Below are 27,803 nucleotides of genomic sequence, written 5' to 3'. Positions count from 1 at the left end.
AGACGGTTCGTCTCCATCGGGTTCTTTTTGCGCATGCGCAAGATAAAAAATTATCTTTTCAAAGCAGCACTTTGACATCCTAAAATTAACATCCTTAGAGACATGTGACTGACAAAAGAAAAGATCACAGAATTGATTCTTACCTAAAGATGATTGACAGCGTGAACCTCGCAGCCGTAGACATTAGCGCACAGCGTTCAAAGTAAAAGTGCTCACAAACTACTTCCGGGTGACCGTGTGTCAGGCGAAATGTTAAAAAAATAATTTTAAAGTTCATTAACAGTTTGCTGCATTTTTTATTTGATATATAAATGGGAAATACGTGGATTATTATAGTACATTGTTGTTTGGACGATAAAATCCGGCATCGCTTCATTTAAAATACTTTTCAGTTCAAATGATTGACAAAAATCATCATCCAATCAGCGTTGTCCCATAGTACCTGCCTCTTCCGGTTTGGAAATGTTTTTCATTTTTGAAGATTTCGTTTTGTTTTCTGGAAATTCATTCTGTGTTCTGAAATGTTTTTCATTTTTTAATATTTCATTTTTTTTCTGAAATGTTTTTCATTTTTTAATATTTCATTTTTTTTCTGGAATTCTTTTTTTTCTGAAATGTTTTTCATTTTTTAATATTTCATTTTTTTTCTGGATTTTCTTTTTTTCTGAAATGTTTTCATTTTTTAATATTTTTTTTTCTTCCTGGAAATTAATTTTGTTTTCTGAAATGTTTTTTTTTTTTGTCATTTTTGTTTTTCAAGTTTTGGTTTCTGAAATTTTGTTTTGTTTTCTAAAATGTAATGCTGCTTTTTAATTTTTAATTTTTTTTTTAATTGTTGTTGTGATCTTAAAAATGTTTTTGTATCGAGTGATTTGTTGAATGCTTTGCACTTCAGGGCCACCGTAATGGAGGGACGTCCCTCCCCATTTACTCAGCTCTCATTTGGCTGCTGTTGTAGGAAATCTGTGTTAAGGATTGTTAAACCAGCCCAGTTGGATGGGAAATGTTCAGGTTTAAGATGCGTCTAGCAGAAAAATGTCTGTGTGCAAATGGTTCTTGAAGAGAGAGCTCCACCTATACTGTATGTCCTTGTTCTCAGCATCCCTGGGTTGAGCAACAAAGATGACAGAAAGAGGGGTAATGGGGGGGAGGGTGTCAGGTTTTTGATTCTCATGGTTCACATGGTGCTAGGACTTTACCCTGATGGAGGACGCCTTGCTCTCACTTTGTTTGTGCAGGATTTCTTCAACTGTTTAATTTTTTTAAGTAAGTCAGGAGATTAAAAACTACAGGGTGGAGGAGGGTTGTGGGGGCAGTGAAATAAAAGTCCAACTGTCTTCAGATTAACCTGCTTTATCCTTCCATCACACACACCGCCCCCATCCTGCTCAGACCTCCGTCCTCTCTTGGCATTAGTGTGGGGGGGTGGTTACACATTCTGGCGTGGGCACCAGTTCTCACCCAAAACCCTGTGGATGTCCCGGCTCTCCCAGGGCTCAGCTAATCCTCTTATTCAGCGTCCGGTGGAGGATGCAGGCTCCCACACACCGGAATGGCGAGCACGCCGCTCTCTGCTGAACACACACACGCATGCACACATTGACACGTTTGTGCTCTTCTCCTTCGAGTTCGGCACTGAGCAGGAGTTCCTCAGACTCTTTTCTTTTCATTCAATCTTTCCAGTAGAGCGTAAGCATGCCCCCCCACCCAGACCTGAGCTTCTGAGAAAGCCTCCTTCACTATTTCTGTTCAGTCTTCTTTTCTTTTCAGCTCCTTCATTTGTGGAAAACTTTCTCTCAGATGATGTCAGGAAATCGGTCTCACTGCTGGGTAACCTCAATGATGCCCCCCCACCCCACCCCATTCAGAGGTTTTTGACTTCATCTCCCCCATTGAGGTGTCTCACATACACAGAGGCTGTCACTTTGTGAGGCTGTGGAGAATCCAAACTGAGAAGGGTCCATGAAAGAACCTACACTGAAACAGAAAGAACCACTAATGCTGAGCAGCGGTAGCGTCCTCTTCAGTGGGGGATACAGTAGATCTGATCAGGTCATGGAGAGCTGAAACACATCATGAAGAATGTTGAGAGGAACATGAGCAACCTGGTCATGTGGCTTTGAATAATGATTTGATTCAGGTTCAGTCTTCTCTCTTTTTGTTCCCTAGTCCAGTTTCAAAGATGGCTTCAACACACCGGCCTCTTTACCCAAGCAGAGGTTTTATATTTAAAAAATCCTGCAGGTTTAGGAGATCAAAACTTAAGCATGGTAAACACAACCCCTAAGTGTCACATAAAACAGCCAAACACGGTCCCCACCACAGACACGGTTGCAGCTTCACAGTGTCCAGACGCGGTGAAAGAAGTCACCTTCAGTCTGGATCAGACGTTGCTTCACCACACTGAGGGTGCATGAAGATCACGTCTGATCAGTCCATCAGTACTGGAAACGACCAGAAGAGCAACAGCAAGAAAACAAATGGATTCTAACAGAAATGAAAGGATTCAGAAAAGATTCACAAATTCACCTGCAGAGACTGTTCTCAGTTCAAGCTGTCGGCTAAACCCCTTTGGAGGATTTTAGAAAAAAAGAAGTAATTTTCTCCTCTATTCGATCTAAACTTTCATCAGTAAAATTTTTTTTTTTTACGTGACAGAAAGTGTGTCAACAAATCTCACTGTAGAAATAAAAATACATTTTTTTAAAGGATTTTTGTGTTGTCTGATAGAAAATCTCTATTTTACAGAATTAAAAAAAAGATTTGTTTTGCGTTTGATTACAGTGCATCAGCTGACACAAGTATCATGTCTGAGCCATCCATTTGCTGAACCTGCTAAGTCCCTTTTGGGGTCACAGGGTTGCTGGAGCCTGTACTAGCTACTGATGGGCAAATATGGGGTTTACCCTGTAGGTCACCTACCTATCACAGGCTGCACAATCAAACCCACATGTTTACACCTATAGGAGCAATTTAGAGTCTTCAAAAAAAAAACAACATATAAGCATGTCTTTGGGCTGTAGGATTGAAACTGGAGTTCCTGGAGAAAACCCACACAAGCACTAGGAGAAGACGTAAACCCCACACAGAAAGGGCTATAGGATTCAAACCAGCGCTTTTTGCTGTTAGGCAAGACTGCTAAGGACGACACCTTCTGGATCCCTCCTTTCATTTCAGATTGGTAAACGTAGCCAGCGATCCTGCAGACTGATAGCAGTTCTTTTCTATTACTATAACCTTTTAAAGCTTTATTCAAACGTCAACCAGGCAGCCAATGAAGAGACGATCAAACCAGACAAAACTGATCTCTTATGATGGAAAATAAACGCTGTGGAATCATTTTTGAAGAATGTTTGGTCTGTCTGAGCTGCACATGAACCATCTGTACAGCAGGGCGTGGGATTTTTTGACCTGAAATCATGTTTGCAGTGAAGTATAGAGATGGTTGAAGGTTAGGCTAACATGACTGTTTGCTTTTCATTGCTGCTCACTGCATGTCAGCCTGTGCAGGTGTTTCCTTTGTAGCTGCTGCCACTCAGCTCCTCATCCCGCTGGTTTAGTTATTATTTATTAATTGTGTTTTGGTCCAAAGGAACAAGCTTTGAACCAAAGAAAAAGGAATAAACAGGATGAGAGCAGGTCCCTAATATTTGATGAAGACATTGATACATCTTCATCTTTACATTTTTTTTTTAAATCCTGGTTTCTCCACCTGTGTTTTAATCAATGTTTGACCATATGGCTGCCAGAACCTTGATTCTGGTGTCGTGCTTCCTAAATGTTCAGATCTGCGAGTGATTGTGTGTTCCTGTGGGTTTCTTGTTTCTCGTCTATTGTGTTTTATTTTGTCATGTTTAGACTGGTAGTTTCAGGATCCCGTTGTGGATACCATTGCGGGATTCGGGAAAGAACTCTTCTTTATTATGAACAGAACACCGGCAACAAGGCTAGAAGGCTGGCGGCACTCGAGAAGGCACACAAAGCGATTTGGTGACAAGTGGAGGGAACAGGCAGTGAAAGGAAGAGACAATTAGGTTCAGGTGCACCAGTGACCTTGACCACTTCAAATGGGCCGATGTACCTTGGGCACAACTTCCTGGATTTGGTGCGGGTATTGATGTTTGCTGTTTGTAGCATGACGGACTGACTGGGTGTGTATATTATAGAAGTGCTGGACTGATGGTCCTGCCACCCCTTTATTTTGCTCGGGGAACAGCGGAGGCTGATAGCCCAGAGAGCACTCGAAAGGAGATAAACCAGACAAGGAAGAGGTCAAAGAATTGTGGTATCAGGGAAGTCCAGGAGGACTGGCGCCGGGAGCAGACGCATCGGAGGGCAGCCTCCAGGCCCTCGATTAGTCCGCTCCTTCTGGCCAATTGATTAGGGATGAAAACCAGAGGAGAGGCTGGCTGTAGCCCCAAAGGCTGCACAGAAGACCTTCCACACTTGCGAGATGAAGTCTTGAACCTCCTGTGGGATGAGCTCCTGTTGGTGGGGTTGGATATGTGATGAGGTTGTTGTCCCTTCAAACTTCCAGAATGATGAAAAACCCCACAAAGGCTTGGAAGGTGTGTGCTGTGATCTGCACTGAGATGGAGCCTCCACTTCATCAGATGCTGACACTCTGAACCTGTTTACTGGATAACGGTCATCTGAAGACTTGCTGCTGTGTCAGAGAGGTCATCTGTTTACTACCCGCTAATACATCCCAGAACCAAAAGTGTACTTGTATTTACATCTGATATGTCTTTGGAGAACCACAGTTGGCAGTTTGTTTACTTAGTTGTTTCACTTATTTTGGGTGAGGTGTTATGTACATCGTGTCTCAGTCTCAGCTCTGGAGAATAGCTCCCTGGCATGTTTAGATATTGCAGCAGATGCATTTGGTGCCAGAGTCCTCTGAACTGGGATCTGGATCACCTCTCCAGGTCTTGGGACAGTTAGCATAAAACAGAGGGTCATCCCACAATCACAATGGGCAGCTGGACTCCAATATGGGCTATGTGGTGTGAGCATATAGTCTGCAGATGATCTGTTCATGTCACAGGCTCACCTGCAGAAGCCTCCCCTGGTTGCTGGGAACTCTCAGTCTAATGACTAAGTATACACACACACAGATAGACACACAACCACACACACACACACATTTGAGCAGTTATTACAATAATCATGGATTAACCTCTTGAAGAACCCCTGGCTAAAATAGTTTAAGCCATCAACTGATCCCTGAACGAAGCAGCATGTGTGTGAGACTGAGATGATTCAGAATCAGAACATTTAAAGATCCTCTTAATTCTCAGTTGATATGTCTAAGTTCTATGAATGTGTGAATATTTGTCTGCAATAAACCTGAGTCAGTTACCAGTTAACAAAGCACAGCAGCTTTAAGAGGCCCTAAAGCAGCATCCAGGCATCATGCAGCATCCAGGTGTGTACCTGTATCTTTACCTCTGAATGGCTTTATCCCAACCAGCTCAAAGGCAAAGAGAACAACTCAAAACAACTCAAAGATAAACTTCCTGAAGTTCATAAGACAGAGCTGACCTTCAGAACCTGCTGCTTGTTTTGCTATTGGGTTATATTCAGGCCCAGCAGGTAAACTCGAGTCTGAATTTGTTATTTTTTGATTTCTCCCAAGGAATTGAATTGCTATTTTCAGAGAATTTAGGGACCAAGAGGGTCAAACACCAAAGAACGTGCAATTATCTGCTGAGTTTGCAGGTGACTTCTGCTGGGTGCGGTCAACAGCTGGACCTGGTCCTAAGTTGAACAGTGCAACCAAGTGGAACCTGTGAGGGCTTTGAGTCCTGTGCCTAGTTCACGTGCTGTGTGGTTGTGGATTATGTTGCTGGGATTGCAGTCGGAGCCCCAGCGTGGTTCTCTAAGCCATCTCTCATGGTGCAACTGGAGCTAAATCGTGTCTCATTCTACAGACCTGGCCCTCCTGTGGGCTTGACTGCAGGGATGGTACTGGTTCAACACAAGGGACTGAAATTTAAACTGAAATTCTTCTTTACATTAAGAGTAGGGGTGGTGGTTTGGTCTAGATTTGATGTCCCACCAGGCCAGAAGAGACGATATGGTGTGATGGGTATCAGAGGAAGAGCTGGTGCCAAAGGAATGCCTGTTTGGGTCACAAAAATTCTGTTGACAGCATGACTAATGCAGAACCTCAGGAGTGCCTGCAGAACCTCTTGTTGCTCTGCAATGACTGAAGGTGTGTTTAGACACAGGAGATCTCTGCAAACAGCTGCATGTGAAACTGAAATCAGAGACATTCACTGGACCCATTCTTCAGAACTGGCCTGGTTCAGCCAAACTGTCTGCATCCTTCCAGGATCTGTGGCCCCTCTGAGATGGACAGGATGGTCTGAAGTAGACCCAGAACTTGTGCAGATTTCAAGGGTCTTCTCTCTGCAGACTGTCAAACATAATCTGGATTAGATTGCTGTCATCCCCTGAGCTTAGAGTAAATAAAGTGTTACACAGCAGGAGACGTCGTCTCTTAATTTAGTGAGGACTCCCTCTGACGACCAATCAGGTCAGTCAGTGACCCCAAATGTGGCGAGAACACTCAAGCAGAGGGCTTGATGGGGGAGGGGCGTGTATTTGTTAAGGTTGCCGTCTCATCTGATCTCCAATGTTTCAATACATCTATTTATTATTCATTGTTCATAAGATATTTCAAAATAAAACAAGCTATTTCGTGCGAACAAGTCAGTCAGACAGTAAAAACCAATCATATCATATTTGCTCCTTCTATATCAGCACATCAACACAAGATGACAACAAAAAATAATTATACAAATATGTAAAGAGTTATTTTTTTTCCTAAATCCTAACCCTGTTCCTAAACTGATCCAAGTTGCCAGTTTACAGTTTGACTTAACCTAATCGCTCTCCATCTAAAGCATTTATGACTTGTTTTTTCCTTTAAATTATTTTTATTTAACTGCTGTTGTGCACTTTTTTTTATTTTGTTTCCAATGAGTTCCACATCTTAATACTATAAATGTATACATGTGTCTGTATCATCTACTGGAGCTCTAATTTTTTCAGGTAACTCCATTAATGCCATTGCTGTAGATATTTGTGGCCTAAATTCATATTTCTCCCCAGTAAACAATAAACTTTCAATGAAATATTTTAATTTTAGAACAAACCATTTTCAATGATTTTAGAAAATTAGGTAAAGTGACAATATTGTATTAACTCACTGACTTCTTGAAACAGGGGTTGTAATATTTCTGCTTCTAATTTTACAATTGTTTTTTTTTGTTGGAATAAATGTTTAAAATGTTATTTGAAATAGTCAGCTTCTGCATTAATAGAAAATGTGTTAAATTGATCACTAATTTGTTTGGATTCATTGCTTTGTTTAGAAAGCTCCATATTGCTTTCATTTTCCCTCTCTGTTTTTAATAATAATAATAATAATAATAATAATAATACATTTTATTTAGAATGCGCTTTACATTTTGGGTAAAATCTCAAAGCGCTACAATGAAGGTTTTTAATATTTAACTGTGGTAATCTTTTTTAGTTTTATTTTAAACGGTTGTAATGTTATTTTTTATAGTCTTCATATTGTGTTTCAGAGCTACCTGTATGGTTTTCATTTTTTCACACACTAGTTAATCCTTTGGTCATCCAGGGCTTAGTGGATCTTAATGATTTTCTAGATAATCTTAATGGACTGCTTTTGAAACGGACCTTTTCCAGAAAATTAGGATATCAAGAAAACTGTATTCATTTCCATAAATCTATTTAAAACAAAAAACTTTGATAAAATATAGATACAAGGCCCACTGTTTAATAACTTTCAAGTATTTATTTTTATTTTTTTTACAAAAATTGGGGTTCCAGCCCAATAAACCCTCAAAAACAGCATTTCAGAAAATTAGAATACTGTAGAGAAATCTCAATTAACTTCTCGGTTTTTGGAAAAAAAGTGAAGACAGAGATTATGATCATATCAAATCCATCAAAATAAAGGATTTTCAAAATTATATGTACATCTTTAATATTTCAATTTTGATTTGAAAGGCTAAAAGTCAAGAATGGCAAAGACAGACTTGTGTTGTTAAACAAGCTACTTTGAACAATGACTTCCACTCTGTTAGTTACAATATCTATTAGTGTCATACAGGAACTTGTAACTCAACTTGGCTGTGTAATTACTGAAAAAAGTGATCTAGCAGAAAACGTGATCAGAAAATTAGATTAAACATCCGATCACTGGATCTGCTTCTCACAGCTTCCATAGGTTTTCTCAGTATTTAAATGTTTAATCTTCATTTACAAAATAAGATGGTTTTACATAATTTTTAACAGATGACAAGTCGATTCTCACGTTCAGCTCATGGTCTCGGAGGCCATCATCATGGTAGAAGCACAAGTGGAGTGTAAGGACTCGGGTGTGGCTCAAATCTTTATTTCCAATTTCTTCAATTGCCATTTCACACTTATGCCCCACACTCTGAACACTAACCTCCCACTCCCTCCTTTATAGGATTTCTCCTTTGGGAGCTACCATCCACCCAGGTTTCCACAGATAATTTATTTACACAAAAGATTAAAATATATACTTTCAACGTTTCCTCAACCCCTATAAAAATAGATATTTACCCATACAAAAATAGAACTCACTAAACTGTTCAATAATTCACTTAAAATAATAAAATTACTACTCTAAATCTCTCCTCTTAAGTTTACAAGGATTTTGGTTCCCTCGCCGGAACCAATATAAAGTTCTTGTACCCTTAGGGACCTGTTTTGCTGGAGGATCATGTGAGTCACCACAATCAGACAGGGAATACACAGACATGCAGTGCAGTAGCTGTAAAACGTAACTATTTAAACATATCTGCTTCCTAGGTGCTCCTGACCAAGAAGAACATTGCTGCTAAAAATCTGTCAATTAACCATCTTTGCCTGTTTCTTTAATGGGACAACTGCTCATTGTGAAAGGGACACATTGTCCTCCCAAACCCTACCTTCGCCCACCCGCATCCCCTAAACCCTCACCCATCCACCCATTCAGAAAAAAAAAAACTAGGCGGGGGGACATTCCCAAGCCCATATACATTTATTAAAGAATAGCTTTTTCTTGTTCAAAAAGGCAAAATAGTGATTTGTACAAGTTTAATCAAAGTATACAGTTGACGTGCACATTCAGCATCTCACCGTCCAGATCTTGGTAATCTCATCAGTTTGTCTGTTTGTCCAGAGTTGAAGTAAAGTTTTTGGCTTGAATCTTGAAAAATCCAGTCATTATTGCCCTTTGGCAGTTTAACTGTTGCAGGATGCAGGAGTTTCACACATTGCCGTGTAACACAGTGCTTCTCAATTAGGAAAAAGAAAATGTTTCGCGCCCCCCCCCCCCCACCCCCACACACACACTTTTGCGGTGACAATATATAGGTTAGTATCTATAAAAATTGTGTAAGTATACCTAAAATTGTATCGTTTAACATCAACAGGGCCCCCCCTCTGACCCACTATTTGAGAAGCACTGGTGCAACATGACTTTGAAGCTTGATGAGCTGCAATCAGCAGCAAATTTAAGTTGGATTTTTAATGTTTCTGGTGGGTTTGTCTTCTGGAGAGACTCTTTAAAAAATCACAGAAAACTCTTTAAAACCTTCACAGAAGTTTTGACATCAGATCAAAATTCCAGTTTAGTGTCTAGTAGAAAGAAAAATCCATGTTAAGTAAGACGGAAAAAAAGCAGTTAATTTAAAAATGAACTCAACCTATTCTGAAACTTTGGACTGCTGTCTTGGTGCTTGTTAACTGCTGAGGGAAATGAAGTCAGAATGATGTTCAGAGGTTTTCAGGCACAAAGATATTTCCTCTTAGATTAAAAAAAACATTAGACAGTTTTGTTTTGTGATTTCTTCTTTAAAAGATGTTAGCTGCTGATTTTTAAATTTGATGTTCTGAGAAACCTGCCTGAACCACATCTTCTTTCCTGCAGTTGAGATGTACTCGTACAGAAATCAACGCAAGTTCGCAGAAGACATGGACTGGTCGTATGCTGGTGAGTAACATTAACTTCAATCCAGTAGTGCACTACTGACGTCTTACAATCAAAGAGGTTGCTGGTTTCATTCTGAGGTTTCACAGCACAGAGATTGTAAACTGTGCTCTCTGCATTTCTGAGAATGCATTTAAATGAAAATGGTGTTTTAACATGTTCTTGTGGCATTTTTCTGATGATGTTCTTGCGGCATTCTTTGTTGTGATTATCATTCAAGATAGTAAATGGCTGCTGTCCCATTAGGTCAACACAGGGTTGACAAACAAAGGGTTGGTCAAAAGTTCATTGTAACCTCATCATGGAGCTTAGAGAAACTCAGCCTTGTTTCTGAGCTCGCCTACATTTCTGGTCTGAATTCATTTTAGAACTGATATTCCTGCCTGTCAAAATAAAAGATACTTTGGGATTTAGGTTGTTCTTTGGTTAGACAAAAACAAATTTGTCCCAGTGAGCCTGCTGCTGGTCAGCATCTGTCAGGTTCATGTCTGGATAAATGCATTCTCTCAAAAAACAACACAACAGCTGTGTTGTCTCATAAAAAGTCTCGTGCTTTATGAACTGCTGCATTGCTGTTAAATATGTATATGAAACATTTAAAAGATAAAACTATTTGTATGTCGTGACGGAAAGAACAAGGTCCTGAATACAAGCGGCTGAAATGAGCTTCATCCGTAGGGTGGCGGGGCGATCCTTAGAGATAGGATGAGAAGCTCGGCCACCCGCGGAGAGCTCGGAGTAGAACCGCTTCTCCTCCACATCGAAAGGACCCAGCTGAGGTGGCTCGGGCATCTAGTCCGGATGCCCCCTGGACGCCTCCCTGGAGAGGTGTTCCGGGCATGTCCCACTGGGTGGAGGCCCCGGGGAAGACCCAGGACACACTGGAGAGACTACGTCTGTCGGCTGGCCTGGGAACGCCTTGGGGTCCCCCCAGATGAGCTGGAGGAAGTGGCTGGGGCGAGGGAAGTCTGGGCATCTCTGCTTAGACTGCTGCCCCCGTGACCCGGTCCCGGATAAGCTGAAGAAAATGGATGGATGGATGATGGATGGATGGATGATGGATGGATGGATGGATGGATGGATGGATGATGGATGGATGGATGGATGGATGGATGATGGATGGATGGATGGATGGATGGATGGATGGATGGATGAAACTCTTTGTATGATGTTAATCTATCTGGTTTTATTAAGGCATCAATCAGAAAATGATTAATGTCTTAGAGTTGAGTTCCAGACTAAAAATCTGCTTTCTTGAACTGTTTCACCACTCCTCTAAGTAGCTTTGTCAGTAAACAACAAGCATGTACACACACTTCATCAGTCTTTAGGTGCAACCAACATACTCAGCTCTGGTTCTCATCCCACAAAACATGTACTAGTACCTGAAGAATGTTTCACCATTTAAAGGCAAAATAATCATTTTGTTCCTACAATTACCAAGAATTGTTATGACAACAAAACAATCGTCTATTTTTTTCTGTTTATTTTGCTCGCTTAAGCTGGTTTGTTTTAGTGTCACACGTGTTTTCCGCCTTTTAAAGAAATATAAAAAAAGGGAAGAAATAGAAGATGTGCTGACATGTAATTTTACATTAGGAGGTCTTTGCTGATGGATCAGTGAAGAACATACAAGCCACAGTCAAGCATAGTTGACTTATGGCCTGACCAAATTCCCCTTAAAGCACAAGAAGGATTGAAGCCTTCAACAGCTTCGTGTTTGTCTTTTAGTGCAGAGAGCCTTATGATGGCAAAGACCAAACCTTTCTTTTTTGTCTGAACTGAACATTTATGGGAAACATGAACATTTGGAATATCAGCTAATTATTTTAACTGGAGAACTTTTCCGCCTTTTTGTCAGGACTTGTTGAAGTATTAAATGAGTCTCAGGCATTGAAACTCTGAAATAGCATAAATATTGTTATTGTCACAGAATTATACAAGTGTTTCGTCTTTTCTATCGGCCCTGTTTCCACTTAACCTGCATTGATATACAGTCAATGCAGGAAAGACCACCTCACTGTTCATGGGAAGTGCATGAACAATTCTGGACACATTTTTAATTTGATGTGTTTAACGTGTCAGTGTTTTTCTTTTTGACACGTCCTCTCTGCCCTTCAGGGACATTAAACCAGAACAACTGGGCTAAGAAGTTCCCATCTTGCAGCAATGCCAAGCAGTCTCCCATCAACATGGATGAGAGCCTGAGCCAGGTGAAGCAGCAGTTCCAGATGCTGGAGCTGGACGGCTGGGAGGGCCTGACGGGAGACCGCACCATCATCAAGAATGATGGGAAGACAGGTAAGATGAAAGGCTGACCTCAGGGGGGGGCGTCAGTTGGCTTTAGCTCATATTAGACTGTTCCACTCTGTTTACCTTCAAAGACGCAAAAGATGGCAGGATTGAGACAGACTGAAAAGAAGGATGAATAATTTAGCTATGCAGCATGAACTAAAGGTAGATGTCACCATTGACTGTATATGACAGGTGTGACGAACAAGTTTGACACAAAGAGCCAAAACTTTTAACTGTGATAGTCAAAGAGCTACACCACGCACTGACCTGCCAAGACAGTAAAGCCACAGTATTTCCAATAGCACACTCCTCTCCTTACAAAACAACAGCACTGGATTCAAGGGTGCAGTTTCAGTTATGGTTGTTTCTTTCTATATTTAACGTTAACACAAACCGGTAAAACATGCATGCTGGTGTGTGTTTTTAAAAGCAGAGGGAGCAAAACTGAGTTGGTTGTGATTTATTTTTTTACTTTTTCAGTCATCAATCAGCATCCAAAAATTCCTCAAAGTCCTCATCTTCTGGGCTAAATTTCTATCAAACACGCCAGCGTCCCTTTCGTCATCGTCAGAGTCCGGCTCGTTGCTGTGCGGCTCCTCATGAATGATGCCGGCTTTTGCAAAAGCTCGAAGAACAGTGGAAGTAGACACGTTAGCCCAAGCATCTCCAATCCATTCACAGATTGTGGCGTAACTCGCCCGGCGCTGCGTACCAGTAAAAGGAGCGGAAGATGGACAGCTTTTTATCGTAATCGGCTGGAAGTTGCTGCGCTCACCTCGATCTTCCAACACAGGCAACTTCGCCTTGTTTCTGCGTCCTTCTGTCTTGTTGGAGTTTGTTTTCCAGCTTCCTCCACTTGTGAACCATGGATTCGTTCATCTTGAATCCTCTGGCAGCTGCTTGATTCCCGTGTTCCTCCGCACAGCTGATAGCTTGCAGTTTAAACTGTGCTTCATAATCGTGTCTCTTTGGAAGCGGCATTTTCAAGGTTTCCAAAACAATGTTGTTCTGCATTATGCACATACCTGCACCTTTGTACTAATCAGGGGGGGGGGGGGGGGGTTCTTCTTTCACGTCCTCACTTCTGTCCGTACTGTTCTCATGCTGTCCTCCTACATCCTCTTTACCAAAGTCACAAAACAACACATTAGGGCCGCTCCATCGGCCATTCTGTACGTTTTGGAGAAAATGTAAAACTTTTAAGTGCGCCTTATGGTCGTGAAAGTACGCTATATAGAAAACATGATAAGAGGCAGAGAACCGCGTGCGCCTCAAGAGCCGCGTGTTAGCCACCCCTGGTATATGGGAACTGGACAGAGTGAGTGTGATGTCACCCATGGAAAGAAACTTACCTCCAGCTCCAACCAATTTTTCACGATGTGGACGTTACCATGTTGGAGCCAGACGACATCAGCAAGCAGTGATTGGTCCGAGTCGATCTGAATCAATGTTTCCATGGCAACAAATCCTGCCGATCACAAGAGAGATCCGGAGAATCTGTCAACATTCAACTTGAGACCGCCTACTTTTATGGAGGCATCTGATTGGTCTGTTTGTAAGTTGAGTAACTTGAACTAATGAAGAAATATAAGGAAAAAAGGATTAACAAGAGCATTTAGAAAGGGTATCAGATCTGGAATGTCTATTCTGACAAATAGAATGATTGAGTGAAAGCTTTTTATTTCTCAATAGAAGTCTATTTTTATAGAATAGTTTTTATTTTGGCTTTTTGGAGCCAGCAGGAACCTCCCAGATCCACAAACTTAATGATTGTTTTTGTAACTTGGTTGCTTTATTTTTAAAGGTTGATTGAAATAGTTAAATAAATCCCCTGGAAAACTCACCAGCTTTTATTGCTCAGCAGCATAGAGTCAGGAGCAAGAAATCCTCTTGGACAGCTTTCTTTGCTCCCAGGCAGGTGCACAGGTCACATGACTAAAACTGTCAGTACAGAAGATTCCGCTGAGCTGTCGGAGTACAAAATATACACATCATATGATTTATGTCATGTTTGTTTTTTATTCATGTTTAGGCACATTTCTGATATCAGAGAAAAACCAGTCCATCCTCTGTGTTCAGGAGTTTAGCCTGTTGCATCGTTCACACAAAGAGAAGTAGCTTCTGAAGGAAGCAGGCGGATGCTGAACTGCAGGCAATGAATGTTTGAGTTCACAGAGAAGTCAGCCTGCGAGGCTTTTTCCTGGTTATGTTTGATGGTTCTTCAAAGGCAGTGTTAAAGCACTATGTGCTGCAGCAGCAAATCTTTTATAAATCCATGCTTCTCACTTTGCTTATGACGTCTTTGTCTTCTTTGTTTAGTGGCAATAAACGTGGATGGGGACTTTTATCTGAGTGGAGGGGGTCTCAGGTCAAAGTTTAAGGTGGGACGCATCACATTCCACTGGGGGCGCTGCAACACCTCCTCTGAGGGCTCAGAACACAGTCTGGATGGAGTCAAGTACCCTCTTGAGGTGAGACATCCTCTTTCACAGGAGAAAATGATTCTGATCTAGAGATAGGCTGCATGGTGGGGGAGTGGTTAGCACTCTCATCTCCCACTGCAAAGGCTCTGCTTTAAATCCTGGTTGGGACCTTCCTGTGTGGAGTGTGCTTGTGTGGGGCCCAAGTTCCTCCCACGGTCCAAAAACATGCTTCGTACTGGTGACTCTAATCTTTGCCTTAAGTGTGAAGGTGAGTGTGTATGGTTGTTTGTCTCTGTGTGCTCTTGTGATGGACTGGAGTCCTGTTCAGGGTGAACCTCACCTCTACCCAACAGTAGCTGCATAGGCTCCAGCTGCCCGTTAACCTGACCAGAAATGTGAGTATTGAAAATGGTGGATGTTAAGTTACTGAATTCTTTCAGCAACTTCAATGTATTTAGGAAAAACAAATCTCCATGATACATAAAGCTCCTTACTCCCTTTATTTGTTACTTAAAATTAAAAAAATTAGGATTTCATTTTAGATCTTCTGAGGTTGTTGAAAAAAAAACCAGCAGAAGAAAGTGAGTGCGGCTTCACCACAGACTGAAAGAAGGATGTGGTGAAGATAAAACTGATGCAACATTCAAGGTTTCCCATGATGATCTCACAGCGGTTTCCTTTTGTGACAGAAGGCATCATTTCCGTGAAGAATTAAGGAGTAGTAGGCCTGCTTTCCCTTCTGACTAAACAGTGGGTGTGGTTTTCCCAGAGACAACATGGCCACAGTTTTCCTTGTGGCCGAATTACACCATTATCAATAAATTATGGATATTGTTATTTACGTGTGTGTTTTTCCTATTTGGTCTGAATTTTAAAGTCAAAGCGGTGGGGTCTGTTGGGAATGGTAAGACTGGAAACCCTAGTACCCCTCACATCTGGTAACATCTGCAGCTGTGTGGCGTTTGCAGAACCATGTCTGAGGTCAGAGGTCTTTAGGTTCTGGTCATGGTTGTGGTCTGCCAGTAGTTCTGTGTCTTGATGACACTTTGAGACTCACCTGCACCACCTGACTGTCTACTCCAAACCTGGAGGCGCCATGGTCAGGTGGTGCTGCTCGTCCTGTGAGCGCCGTCGTGTGTTCATGGCTGTTTGAATGATGAACTTGGAATGACTGACTAGCTAAATCAGCTTTTTGTCCCCACAGTATGTTGACTTTGATGAAACACTGAAATACTTTTTCTGTTACAATTTCTTTTAGATTTGGCCCCAAAAAGTAAAACACTGTTTACTGTGAGACCGTTATGTGGAAAGCCTTAAATGAGGTCTATCACCACAATAACATTACCTCCCTATCCTCAAAATCTATGAAGTGAGACAAACACTGCTCACAACAGCCACTGAGTTTTCCACTATATCCCCAATTTATTGTAAGTAGTGTAACTGCAGAAAACGTCATGGGAAGTTTCATATGTGGAGGTCAACATTACATTTAGACTGTGGAAAACTGGGCATTCATTCATTCATTCATTCATTCATTCATTCATTCATTCATTCATTCATTCATTCATTCATTCATTCATTCATTCATTCATTCATTCATCTTCTAAGCCGTTTTGTTCCTTTCGGGGTAACAGGGCTGCCAGAGCCTATTCCGGCCACTTGTGGGCAAAGGTAGGGGACTTTCTGGACAGGTCGCCAGTCTGTCACAGGACTGGGCAATTAGTCAAGTTATTTATAAACAGACAAACTGTTTTTTTTCTGTAGATGCAGATCTACTCTTATGATGAAACCCAATTCCGCTCCTTAGATGAATCCATCAAGACCAGAGGTAGAATCACAGCGCTCGCCGTTCTGATCGAGGTAAGCTGCTCTCTGCACTTCACTAAGCTGGTCCTGGTTCAGAAATGCCACTTTTCAGCTTGAAGCCAAGACAACATCATGACAGATTGGATCTGGAGATCTGGACGAAGCTCCAGCAGCAATGGTTCAAGCATGACATTGAAGTTGAAATTGGATTCTGCCATCAAGACTACTGTTGCTCAACTGGAATAGTGATGTGTTTACATGGAAAGCTGGAAATCTCTGCGGGAGTATTCCTGAGTGTCATCCAGCAAGACAATGTTCTTCTTTTTGTGGCCATCAGGCCAACCTGAGAGAGAAAAGGCTCCAAACTCAGTGGGAGTTAGTCTTAACCTGAATGAGGAGACGTCCTCTCCCCCCACACTCAATCCCATCACTTGTTCCTGTTAAAGAAGAGGTAGCTGCTGTCTGACGGTCTGCCTCTGCCGCTCTGTCCTTGTTTTTTCCAGGGGATTGCTGAAAAAGAATTCATGGGTTTGGACGATAATTTCACTTTTACAGACCCATTCAGGTTGTAGTATATATGAACCATGGTTTTTTTGACTCATTTTCCAGCCTCTTCATGTCATCTTTTTGTTCTTATGCCTTTTCTTCAACCGTACTTCGGTTCATACTAGAGCTGATGTCAGTTGTTTTGCCTGTTCTGGACTCCTGTTCTTTGGTCGTCCTTATTGAGGTTTGTCCTACAATTGCTGTGTCGGTGGATTAGAAAACTAAATGGAACATCTAGACTACTGCTGTTCATCCAGGGAGGAACAGAGATGTGGCGTTGTGATTTCAGCAGCTGGCTGAGCTTTGGACAATTGTCAGGGATTCTTTCTTGTTTTTGTGTTTTGCTGTCAAACTACCTGCAGCTGCAGTGGCGTGTTCAACCTGTCGGAGACCACGCTGGGAAAAAAGCATGTACATGTGCGGCCTGCATGTGCGGATGTTTCCGTGCAGCAGTAGGAGCGTGAAAGCCTGTACTGAACAGAAAGTCTTTAAAGTTGAAGGTCATTGTGTGGCATGAAACTGCTGGGTTTGCCCCATCCAACAGTGTTCTTTGTGCTTCGTTTTCATTGTGAATCAACAATGACACTTGTTCAGCTGTCTACAGGCAGAGACTTTGACTTTTGTTGCAGTGAACACACAGCCAGAACTTCCCGACAGGTTAGGCTCCGCCCATGACTCCTGTCAGACTAGTTCAGCTGAGAAATGTAATTGTTGTGGAGCTGACATCAAAGAATTTGAAGTTTTTCTTTCACTGCTTGTTGGCAGTCTACCTGCATTCATGAGCCAACACTACAGTGCAATTTTTACATTTGCTGATGTCAAAATTCTCCAGCAGTGACTGTAAGCTTGGCATGATAGGAACATCAGCGTTAGAGGAAAACTGGGTCAATATCAAAGTTTAGTGGGCTAACGTTGGGTGATTGGCAGCTCTTGCAAAATCATTTTTTTGCAGATATAATTCAGATGGTCTTTCACAATGAAAAGCATGTGGGCGATGCTGAGCTTCCCAGTCATTCAGCAGCTGTTAGATCAACATTCTAGTCATAATTTCCTGAATGACTCATCGGAGACTTTGTTGTGTTCATCCAGGTTTTGCTGCTGAAGTCTAAGGGTCATTCAGACCCTTTCTGCTGTTACTTAGTCATCATGAGGACAACCAGCAGCAGTCCTATCTGTTCAGACTGACTTTGCTTTGTCCTGAAGGATTGATGATGCTGGTTTTCTTTTGTCCAGACGAAACCAGAGGACAACATGAACTTTGCTGCCATCATTGATGGTGTCCTGAGCGTGAGCAGATATGGTACTGAACCTTCTCCACCTGCATATTTTTCTGATTCTTTCTCTGTGTGTCTCATCAAAGCATCTTGTTTTGGATTCAGGAAAAAGTGCAGAGATGTCACCCTTCTCGCTTCAAGGCCTCTTGCCAAACTCCACAGAAAAGTACTTCACCTACAATGGCTCCCTGACCACCCCGCCCTGCTTGGACACAGTGGAGTGGATAGTCTTCAAGAATGCGGTGGCCATCTCTGAGCAGCAGGTGGGACATCCGGTTGGCTTTAGCACTGTAGGCAGTTGGAAAACATGTTTATGGAGGTGAATGAAGGAGCACGCCTTTGAGGGTGGGGAGCAGTAGGAGGGCAGAGCTGCGTTTGCGTGGGAGTGCGCCTTCAGGCTCAGTGCCACTGACAGCCACACAAAAGCCTTCATTGCATTAAACAAACACGCTGATGAAAGGTGATGTTTGAGGGATGGAAACACCGGGACACAAACACGCACAGAAAGTTACACAAAAGCTTCACAACGTTTGTGTTGGCTCCACCTCCTTCCGGCTTAGTTGTTGTCAGCACAGCTGTCCACACCCAGGGCTCCGCCCTCTGCCTCGCTGTGCGAGGTCCTCCATAGGACATGATTTGGTTTAAAACATAGAAACTTAATCCGAATCCACTTTTCAAAATCTTTAAAAGAAGGAGTTCTCCGTTGAACTAGCCCCATTTTGGTGTTGCCGAAGGCTAGTTATTACCCCACATTTGTACATTTTCTTCTGCAAAGCTCTATAAGATGAGTTCCAGCTAGTTTACATTCCAGAACCTAATTATCCAAAGCTCACAGGTTCAATCACACAACAAGTTCAGCTTGTTCCCTGAGGCATGGTGTGACCCACCCCCATAACTATTCATAATTGAGATAAAAAATTTGGGGATTTCCCTAATGTTCCAGGTTTGCCCCAAGGATTTGAGGCAAAACTCCAGAGTAGACAAAACTGCTGCAGAAACATCATTGAGCGATTCCTGTTTACTGTTACAAAGGCCGTCGTGAGGATCACGGTTGGAGTCTCATTGTGAGGGCTGACGTCTTGTGATCTTCACTCCTTCAGGGAGGACCGACATTTGTGCCGGATCCAGAAATCCAGATCTCTCTCACAGAGGAGGAGCCTATTCTTATCAAAACAATAGGCTCATCTCCTATGGACCGCAAATAAATGTAGACAACACAGGAAATGTCCCACAAGTGGACTGATCCAATTCTTGATTTGCATCCTCTGGAATAACTGAAGAGGAGTTTGATGAAGCTCAGCTCACTTAAGTTGAATAACAGGCTTTAAAAATATTTATACATGTATAAATATAAAAAATATATAAACTCTGCCGGTGGTTTCTCCTCCAAGCTGGGGTCCTCTACCAGAGGCCTGGGAGCTTGATGGTCCTGCGCAGTATCTTAGCTGTTCCTAGCACTGCACTTTTCTGGACTGAGAGGTCTGAAGTCTTTCCAGGTATCTGTTGTAGCCACTCCTCCAGCTTGGGGGTTACTGCCCCGAGTGCTCCAATTACCACAGGCACCACTGTCACCTTTTCATACAGATACTTTTCTCTGTTGTTTAAGTTCAAAGTTCAAACCATAGAAAAATATGGCCAGTATTATAGAATTAAACAAAGATCTGATCACAATTAAGCATTTACATAAATGTGGCAAACTTCAGGCATTCTGTACAAGAGACACAGAGAAGATTAATTGACAAGGTCTACAGCCAATCAGAACACGGTAAAAGCCTGCAGAACTGCACTAAAAGAATCTACAAAACAGCGAGTACACACAGAACTGCAATATAGTGAGAGACAAACTGTACTCAAATGTTTAATCTTATCAATAAACCTCTCCAACTTATTAAGTTCCCAGACTACAATTTTTCTATAAGGAAACCCTCTCATAATGACACCTGATGGGAGCTGTGAGCCAAACTAGATACTTCCTCTCTTACATTTCTGTTTGTGCACTCTGGAACAAAACTCTTTAATCAGCGGGTACAACTTCAGCTGCAGCATGGGCATGATGGGAAACAGGGTCCATCATCTTCCCACACTTTCATGCTCTTCACGTTAGGTGGTGTTTGTTGCTGATGAAGGCTGTTTGAATGTCAGTCTGTCAGAATTAGATAACGTGTTGAACTGAACCATTAAGTGGGTTTGCCATGCTGACTGGAGTTTAATCCAATATTTGGGATATTTTGCCAAAGATTAACTCATTTCATGTCTGTTTTTCTAAAAGCTGTTCTGCAAACTGATTGCTTTCCTGATTGTGGCTCAATGTTAGTTAGTTTGTTTGTTTGTTATTGAGCCTTATAGTACACGTTCGCTCCAACAACCAAATTTCCTAAGCTTCAATAAAACATCTTTATCTTATCTTATCTTAAATTGGGTCTGGCAAAGTAAAGGGAAACTGTAGTCCTGTAAAGTCCTTCCACTAGCCAAAAAAAACAAAACAATTCCTATCAAATGCACAGATTTCCACTCTGATGAAAAATAAGTAAAACATTTCTTTATCACACTTGTCATAATAAAAAATGAAACAACAAACAGAAAAGGTACATGAAACTATGTGAACAATTCTAAGTGTAAAGTTTCATCTTTCTTAGAATAACGAGTCAATGGGAATTTTTTTCTGCTGCCAGCCTCCAGTGATCTTTTGAGGGATTGCAACACTTACAAAACTTCCAGGTTCGCGTCATGTAGCACAGAGACATGCATGGTCCACCTGTGCAGGGCACTGAATAAAGCAGGGAGAAGCTATTGCTGTGTTGGAGGTCTATCTGCAGTCAGCAGCACGAGTGCACAGCTGGATTCATGCTGGTTCTGGTTCCTGTGTTGCAGCTGGAGGTCTTCTGTGAGGTGATGACCATGCAGCAGGCCGGCTACGTCATGCTAATGGACTACCTGCAGAACAACTACAGAGAACAGCAGGAGCAGTTTGTGGGTCAGGTGTTCTCCTCGTACACAGGGGTGGAGGAGATCTCCACACCAGGTGAGTGCTCATTTTCTCCAGCATGTAAGTGATCAAAGCAGAAGGCCAAAACTGAGTAGAGACAGAAAAAGGAGAAGCAAATGTTGTGCTTGAGTAAGAGAATCATTATTTAATCAACACAAGTCAGAGAAAAAGTAGCCAGTAATACATTAAACGGGATAAAATAAAGACTTTTCCGGAAAAAAACTATTGAGAATAAAAACTTAAGTAAGAACAGGGTACTTTTTCAATGCTGCGTCTGATTTAGCGTTTGTAACACGTTGAATTGGACCAAGAAAGAAAAAATTCTAGCATTTTAAAATCAAATCTAATTCTGTTTTAACAGTTTTTGCAGTCTGTGAAGACTCATTCATCCAGAATGAGAGTGCTGCACAAAACAAAGTTTTCAAAGAGGTCATTTGGAATATATATAACTAACATGAAAACCGGCTACAATTAAATAATTTAGGTGTGTGTAGAAAATACCAGACACAACTGAAATATTCTGCATCAAACTGAAAGTTTGAGATGAACTTGTCTTTCAGTGCTGTATAAAAACATTAGACCTTTTAAAGATCAATTATAGTTTTCTGTTAAATATTTTCTCAGATGTGCTTATTTGCACACTGCACTAAGATAAAAACTAAAACTTTCTTTGGTTTGATTGTTATTACATATTTTTAATTTGTGTAATTGTCAGCCCTACAATTATTTCCAAACGAGATCCTAAAGATATTGCTTTATTTGTGATCTTATCAGGTGACACACCTGCTTGTTTCTTGTACTGAACCTGCCCTCTAGTGGTAAAAAAACAAAAGACATGCTTGTTCTCGTAACTGCCTCTTCATCACACCCTGTTGATTGGCACTTATCTTTACTGGAGATTCACAAGTGTAAAAATCTGGTTTACATGTGAAGTTCTTAACACTCTCTTTTCTAGTGTAGCAGATAATGTTTTCCCATGATCCCTCAGAGGTTAAAATGCCAGAGACCTGCAGTAAAATCCTTTTTTTCTCCCATACCCGTTTCCATGACTCTTCCATGACTCCCAGATGTGTGCGCATGATGTGCAAACACCTTCTATTGTGCTGCTATGACTATAATATTGACTCTAAAGTTCAGAGAACACGTGTGGTACTTGAACCCACCACCACTCAGACGGATGAAGCCGCATGTATGAGTGTTGTAGCATTTTAAAGGAACAAGACTTTGAGTCCAGATGCATGAAATATCTTGTGTATTAAAAAGAGATGTTGAAAGCCTTTCTGTCATCTCGTTTCCTGAATGTAAATCATGATGGAAGGGCAGGAGCAGACCGTGACCCTGGTGCAGCAGACTTTTAAATGTGCTCATTGTTATCCTGACACATCCTGCAGCTGAAGAGTCTGTGTGTCTTTCAGTCTGCAGCTCTGAGCCAGAGAACCTACAGGCAACGCCGTACAACAGCAGCAGCGTGCTGGTGACCTGGGAGCGGCCTCGTGCCGTGTACGACTCCAGCATCAACACGTACTCCGTCACTTACAGACTGGCAGATGAAGAAGACGCTGAGATGTTCAGATACATGACTGATGGCGATCAGGATGTGGTGAGATGTCCACAACTTAATTACAAAAAAAACACAAGGTCCACAGAGACCTGCAGACTAGCTGCTGACTGGACCTCCTCTCTGTTACCACCAGGGGGCGATTCTGGATGATCTGGTAGCCAACAGAAGCTACAATGTTCAGGTGATGGCCATCTGCTCCAACGGCCAGAAGGGGCGAGTGAGCGACCTACTGAAGGTCGTGGCGCCCCTGGATGTTCCGGGTAAGAGCAAGCGGCAAGCGTAGATGGAAACAGATCCATCCTCTCTGCCGCCATGTCTATTCTGATGAAGGCTCAGCTGACCAATGAGAGCTGCTGTTGTTCAGTGGGACTGATGCAGGACTGAGTGTGCAGAAACACAAATGTTCCCGTCGTACAAGTCTTTTATTTTCTTCCGCAAAGGATGTGTTCCACTTAACCTTTGACCCTTCGAGTTCTCATTTTTGGTCACCATAGATATCTTTTTTTTATCTCAAACCCATTTTGAAGTCACATCTGCTTGCTATTTAATTCTTAAGCACAATAGAAAACACAAAGTAAAAAACACATGTTTTGTTTACATTTCCTGTTTGTGTGGAGTCATATTTCTGTGTCTCCTGAACATTTCTGATTTCATTTTTCTTTCTTTTTTTTTTTGTGAGGCTAAGTCAGAAAATCAATTAGTTGTTATTCAATGAAAATCTATTTCAATATCTTAAAAGTTCAATTTCATTATACTTGTTTCAATGCCGACAAATTCAAGACAAATTTAATTCATTTAATTTCTTAAGTGATATCTCTCGACAATCATTTCTAGTATTTCTTCCAGACAAAATCTGTTATCAGTTACTTTTTAATGTCAGAATTCATGAATGTTTTCCCTCTGTTCACTTTACACGAATATATTTCTGTTTTTAACACCACGTAAAAACAGTTTTGGATGAAAATATTCAAAATGCAACAACAATGAATTGATTCTAAACGAAAGCAGTTCTTTGACGGTGATGCCAGCCTGATGTTTTGCCTCAGTTTACATCTGTTGAAGTCATCGTTTCCTCTCCTCTGGTCTGTGTACATCGTTTTTCTGTGTTAGCGTTAGTTTTCACTTGTCCTCATTTACCCTGATGCACAGAAATGATTGTGCTTTGTCACTGTAAGTCTGTGATTAATTAAATTTTTATGGCTCATGTCAGAGCTTTAGTGTCAGCGGACGCAAGCATCTGCTTATCTTTTATCTTTGCCTTCATAGAGTTTTCTGTTCTGGGTTTGCCAAGTCAGCAGTTTGCTCAGTCTGTTAAAGCCTTAGTCACAGCTGCCCCTATGGATGGATGCGGACTGTCTGCGGGGGCAAAATTGTGGGGCATAGAGGTGGTCCACAGGAAATATCAGTGTTGTAGACTGCTTGATGAAACAAAGGCACATCACTTTTCTTTTTTTTTCTACCGCCACCAAATTCTGCGTTCTGCACTAGAGGGCCATTAGTGCTGGGATAAATGTGCACCCCTTGTCTGCAGCCTGATTGTCAGAAATGAGGAAATTAGGCTGAGTGTGTTTTGTGTGGGTGTCCTACAGGCACTTACGTATCAAGTGCACACCCTGTGTGAGCAGCATTGTGTGCGGTCAGTTAAAGGCCGGTACTCATACCTTTCTATGGACTAGTGTGGCATAAGGACACCCAAAGGAATCCCCCGTACATTTCAAGTGAGAGAAACTTACATTTTCCTTACAAATACCTCATGATACACGTACCACACACATTAAGTAGTATATTTCATGTATATGACACTCCTTAAGACGGCCGTACGAGCCTCAAGGGAACTACAAGACACATCTGTTCTCCCTTTAATATCCAGCTGCTCCTCTCTATGAGCCTCCAAAGGGCCCAGACAACCCGAAACCCCACACAGCACCTGTAACCCCATATGCCTGTGACCAAGGTTTCACTTAGTCCCCAGAAAATCCTCCTGTTTCTTATTTTTCTCATTGTTTAGTGTTTGAGCATCTAAACTGGCCTAAAACTCAAACAGGAACAAACCAGCAGACGAGAAGCAGTTTGAGCTGGACGCCTGACCTCTGTGGTCCAGATGCTCTTGTTCCTGAAGCCGCTTCAAAGAAAACTACAGACCTGGGGCCTCATTTATAAAACTTTGCGTAGGATTTGCGTCAGAAGTGGCGTACGGATGAAACATAGGACGTGCGTACGCACAGAAATATTCGGAGTTATAAAACCGTGCGCACGCACATCCTACGCATCTTTCCGTTAATAAATCACAACCGATTCTAAATGCAGCGCAGCTTTTGCGGCTTTATGACACGCCCATAGTTGCCCATAAATAGTCCATGTAACGCCCACAAATGAATATTCATTGATTGGGAAACCATGCCAAACACAGAGGAAATCAAAACAACGTAACTTCACTCAATGTGAAGTAGAAGTTATCGTTGGCGAGGTGGAAAAGAAGGGAAAAATGTTGTTTGGCGGGCACAGTGTGGGCATTACTGATGCCATAAAGGCACTTGAGTGGCAAACGGTGGCAGACGCCGTAAATGCTGTAGCCTCACAACCTCGGACCGTGGCCGAAATAAAAAAGAAAAGGTCGGACATCAAAGTCGAGGCAAAAAAACGTCTGGCGCTGCATCGCCAGCAGAGTGTGTCTGCCACGGGGGGGGGGGGACACCGGAGCTGACCCCTCTTGATGAGAGACAAGCGGCAAGAATAGGGGAATCCCTTAGTGGAGTGGTGACTGAGGCGCAGGGGGACGCCGACGCGCCAAATGCACCGGGTGACACACCCCCAAAAGCCCGCAGAGGAAGTCTGAACCGGCTCATAAGCCACTCGTCCTCGTTTGCCAGCAAGTCTTCTTGCTGTCTAAAGATGCGTTCACTCCGAATTCTTCCATTTGCCACATCTTCTAAGAGCGCAAGATCAGCCATTGTGCATCATTACGCATTGTGATGGGGCATTTTATTTCCCTCCATTTAATTACATCTGACAAGCTACAGAAGTCGGTAATAATCAACGTGGAAATGGGAAATTGATCAGCGCAAATGTAATTTCTTGTTGCTTTCTGAATGGTTGAGACATACGCCATACATTGTTTTATCAAAAATAAAACAAACTAAAGGCATATGCATGAATACCATAATTCTGTACCTTATGAAGAAATGTTTTAATATGAAAACAACTTTCCCTAGTGGACAATTAATACATCTCTCTATCTATCCATCTGTCTGTCTAATTGCACCTATATCTGCTCCGCCAGACGGACACATTAACGAGAATATCAGTTTTGTACATTATTTCGTTCTGTTAACTATATTTATGAGGATGAATTGCACAACATGCCAATATTGCAGAACATATTTCACTTTTCTTTTTGCAAATAAGTGTTCATTTGAATTTCTGTTGTAATTTTGGTTTGATTTTTTTTTATTTGTTTCACTGCTGATCGATCAAACGGGTGTTCGTGTAGGCTGTTAATTGTAAGACTTGCTTTGTGAAGTCTTCATGTTATTTCTGAGAGGCAGTATTGTCATTTTCACTTTTACGTGTTTCTTCCATCTGCCGACGGCGTCGCCGTTTCTCATTTCACCCGTTTTTGTGCGTACGCCTGGGTCAGAGCTTGCGTGAAGGACCGCACATTTTCCCGTCAAGTTTGCTTTTTATAAATCTCAACTATTGCGTAGAGAGTGGCGTACGCCTTCTTTTGTGTGTACGCAACGTTTATAAATGAGGCCCCAGGACTTGATTTCATTCATTTTGTTTTAGGCTGCCTGTGGGGGCAGCACTGTCATCTGGGCTTTGATTAGGCAGCAAACAAACATTTTGTGCTGTTGCTTCCACAGAAATTGTTTAGATGATCTTAAGTAGGAGCTCTGGATGACAGCCTCTTTTTACCTGGAAACGCATCACACCAAGCATTTTATTCAGCATGCACATCCGAAGCTGACAGCAACGGCCACGGGTTGTCTGCCGAGTTCAGGAGCTTTTGTCTACAGAAATCAGTCCATTTTAGACTGCTCAATGCCTAACTGTGGTGTCCAAAGACTTTACAAAGAAGGCCAGATCTGGCAAGGTATGAGGGCCACTGATCCAACTGAACACTTTGAAACCCTTGTCATGAATGCAAATGATAAGTATCAGCCACAGCAGATACAATTTAGCTATTTGAATAAGGGAAATCTATAAATATTCAGCCAAGTGTCTTTCACAGCGCAGAGTCATCTCCAATGAACAAAGAAAAATAAAAAATAATTGCGGCAGAGTGAGTACAGAAATATAGATACAGAAATTAGACAGTTTACTTCTTCTTTGTAACAATTGCTCTTTTTAGCCACTGGTATGTGTTTTGCAGCTGTAGGGTTTTGATTTGAAAGCATAAAGATAAATGTTGTCACATTATATAAAATGTCTGTCAGACAGTCTGCTCCAATCAAAGCTACAGGTGGAGGACTTTAACTTCTGCTGTTTTGACAAAAAAACTAGAGAAAGACTTTTCTAAACGTTTTATTAAATTTGGAAAATAGACTGAATCTTTCCTATTATTTCTCATTCCTGTCAATAAAATTGGGATTTGTTCAGTTTCTTTCAAATGTTAGGTATCTTAATCCCCCACCCCCATTTCTGCCAAACCCACATAAATAAACCCCCAATCCCCTACCTCATGCTTCAGACACCAGTGTATTCTGGTTCCCATGATGCATCATGTAGCTCCTGTCAGGTAAGAGCTGCAAGCTCCACCCCTTTCTCTCCCTCTGCGTTATTTTTGACAGTCTTGTTCCTCTTAGCGCTGACATGTTTTTTCCCTCCACCCGTCCGTCCGTGTGAAAGGACCAAAAGAGATGGTGTTTTAAAG

General features: G+C 41.8%; 1 protein-coding gene across 5 annotated transcripts in view; it reads left to right on the top strand.

Annotated features, from left to right (window-relative positions):
* The window catches only part of ptprz1 (protein tyrosine phosphatase, receptor type Z1), an 86,172-nt gene that overhangs the window by 16,333 nt on the left and 42,036 nt on the right, over positions 1 to 27,803 (top strand). For all 5 annotated transcript variants that reach the window (XM_023955427.1, XM_023955429.1, XM_023955428.1 and 2 more), the window contains exons 2-10: positions 9,980 to 10,042; positions 12,161 to 12,340; positions 14,654 to 14,805; positions 16,522 to 16,617; positions 18,343 to 18,409; positions 18,489 to 18,646; positions 21,255 to 21,405; positions 22,785 to 22,969; positions 23,064 to 23,190. In XM_023955427.1, the coding sequence (XP_023811195.1) occupies positions 9,980 to 10,042; positions 12,161 to 12,340; positions 14,654 to 14,805; positions 16,522 to 16,617; positions 18,343 to 18,409; positions 18,489 to 18,646; positions 21,255 to 21,405; positions 22,785 to 22,969; positions 23,064 to 23,190 (1,179 nt within the window). The remainder of the gene's footprint in view (positions 1 to 9,979; positions 10,043 to 12,160; positions 12,341 to 14,653; positions 14,806 to 16,521; positions 16,618 to 18,342; positions 18,410 to 18,488; positions 18,647 to 21,254; positions 21,406 to 22,784; positions 22,970 to 23,063; positions 23,191 to 27,803) is intronic.

The sequence above is a fragment of the Oryzias latipes genome, chromosome 6, assembly GCF_002234675.1.
Source record: "Oryzias latipes chromosome 6, ASM223467v1".
Taxonomy (NCBI): Eukaryota; Metazoa; Chordata; class Actinopteri; order Beloniformes; family Adrianichthyidae; genus Oryzias; species Oryzias latipes.
Note: the sequence above shows the minus strand (reverse complement) of the source record. Positions and strands in the feature narration are given on the sequence as shown.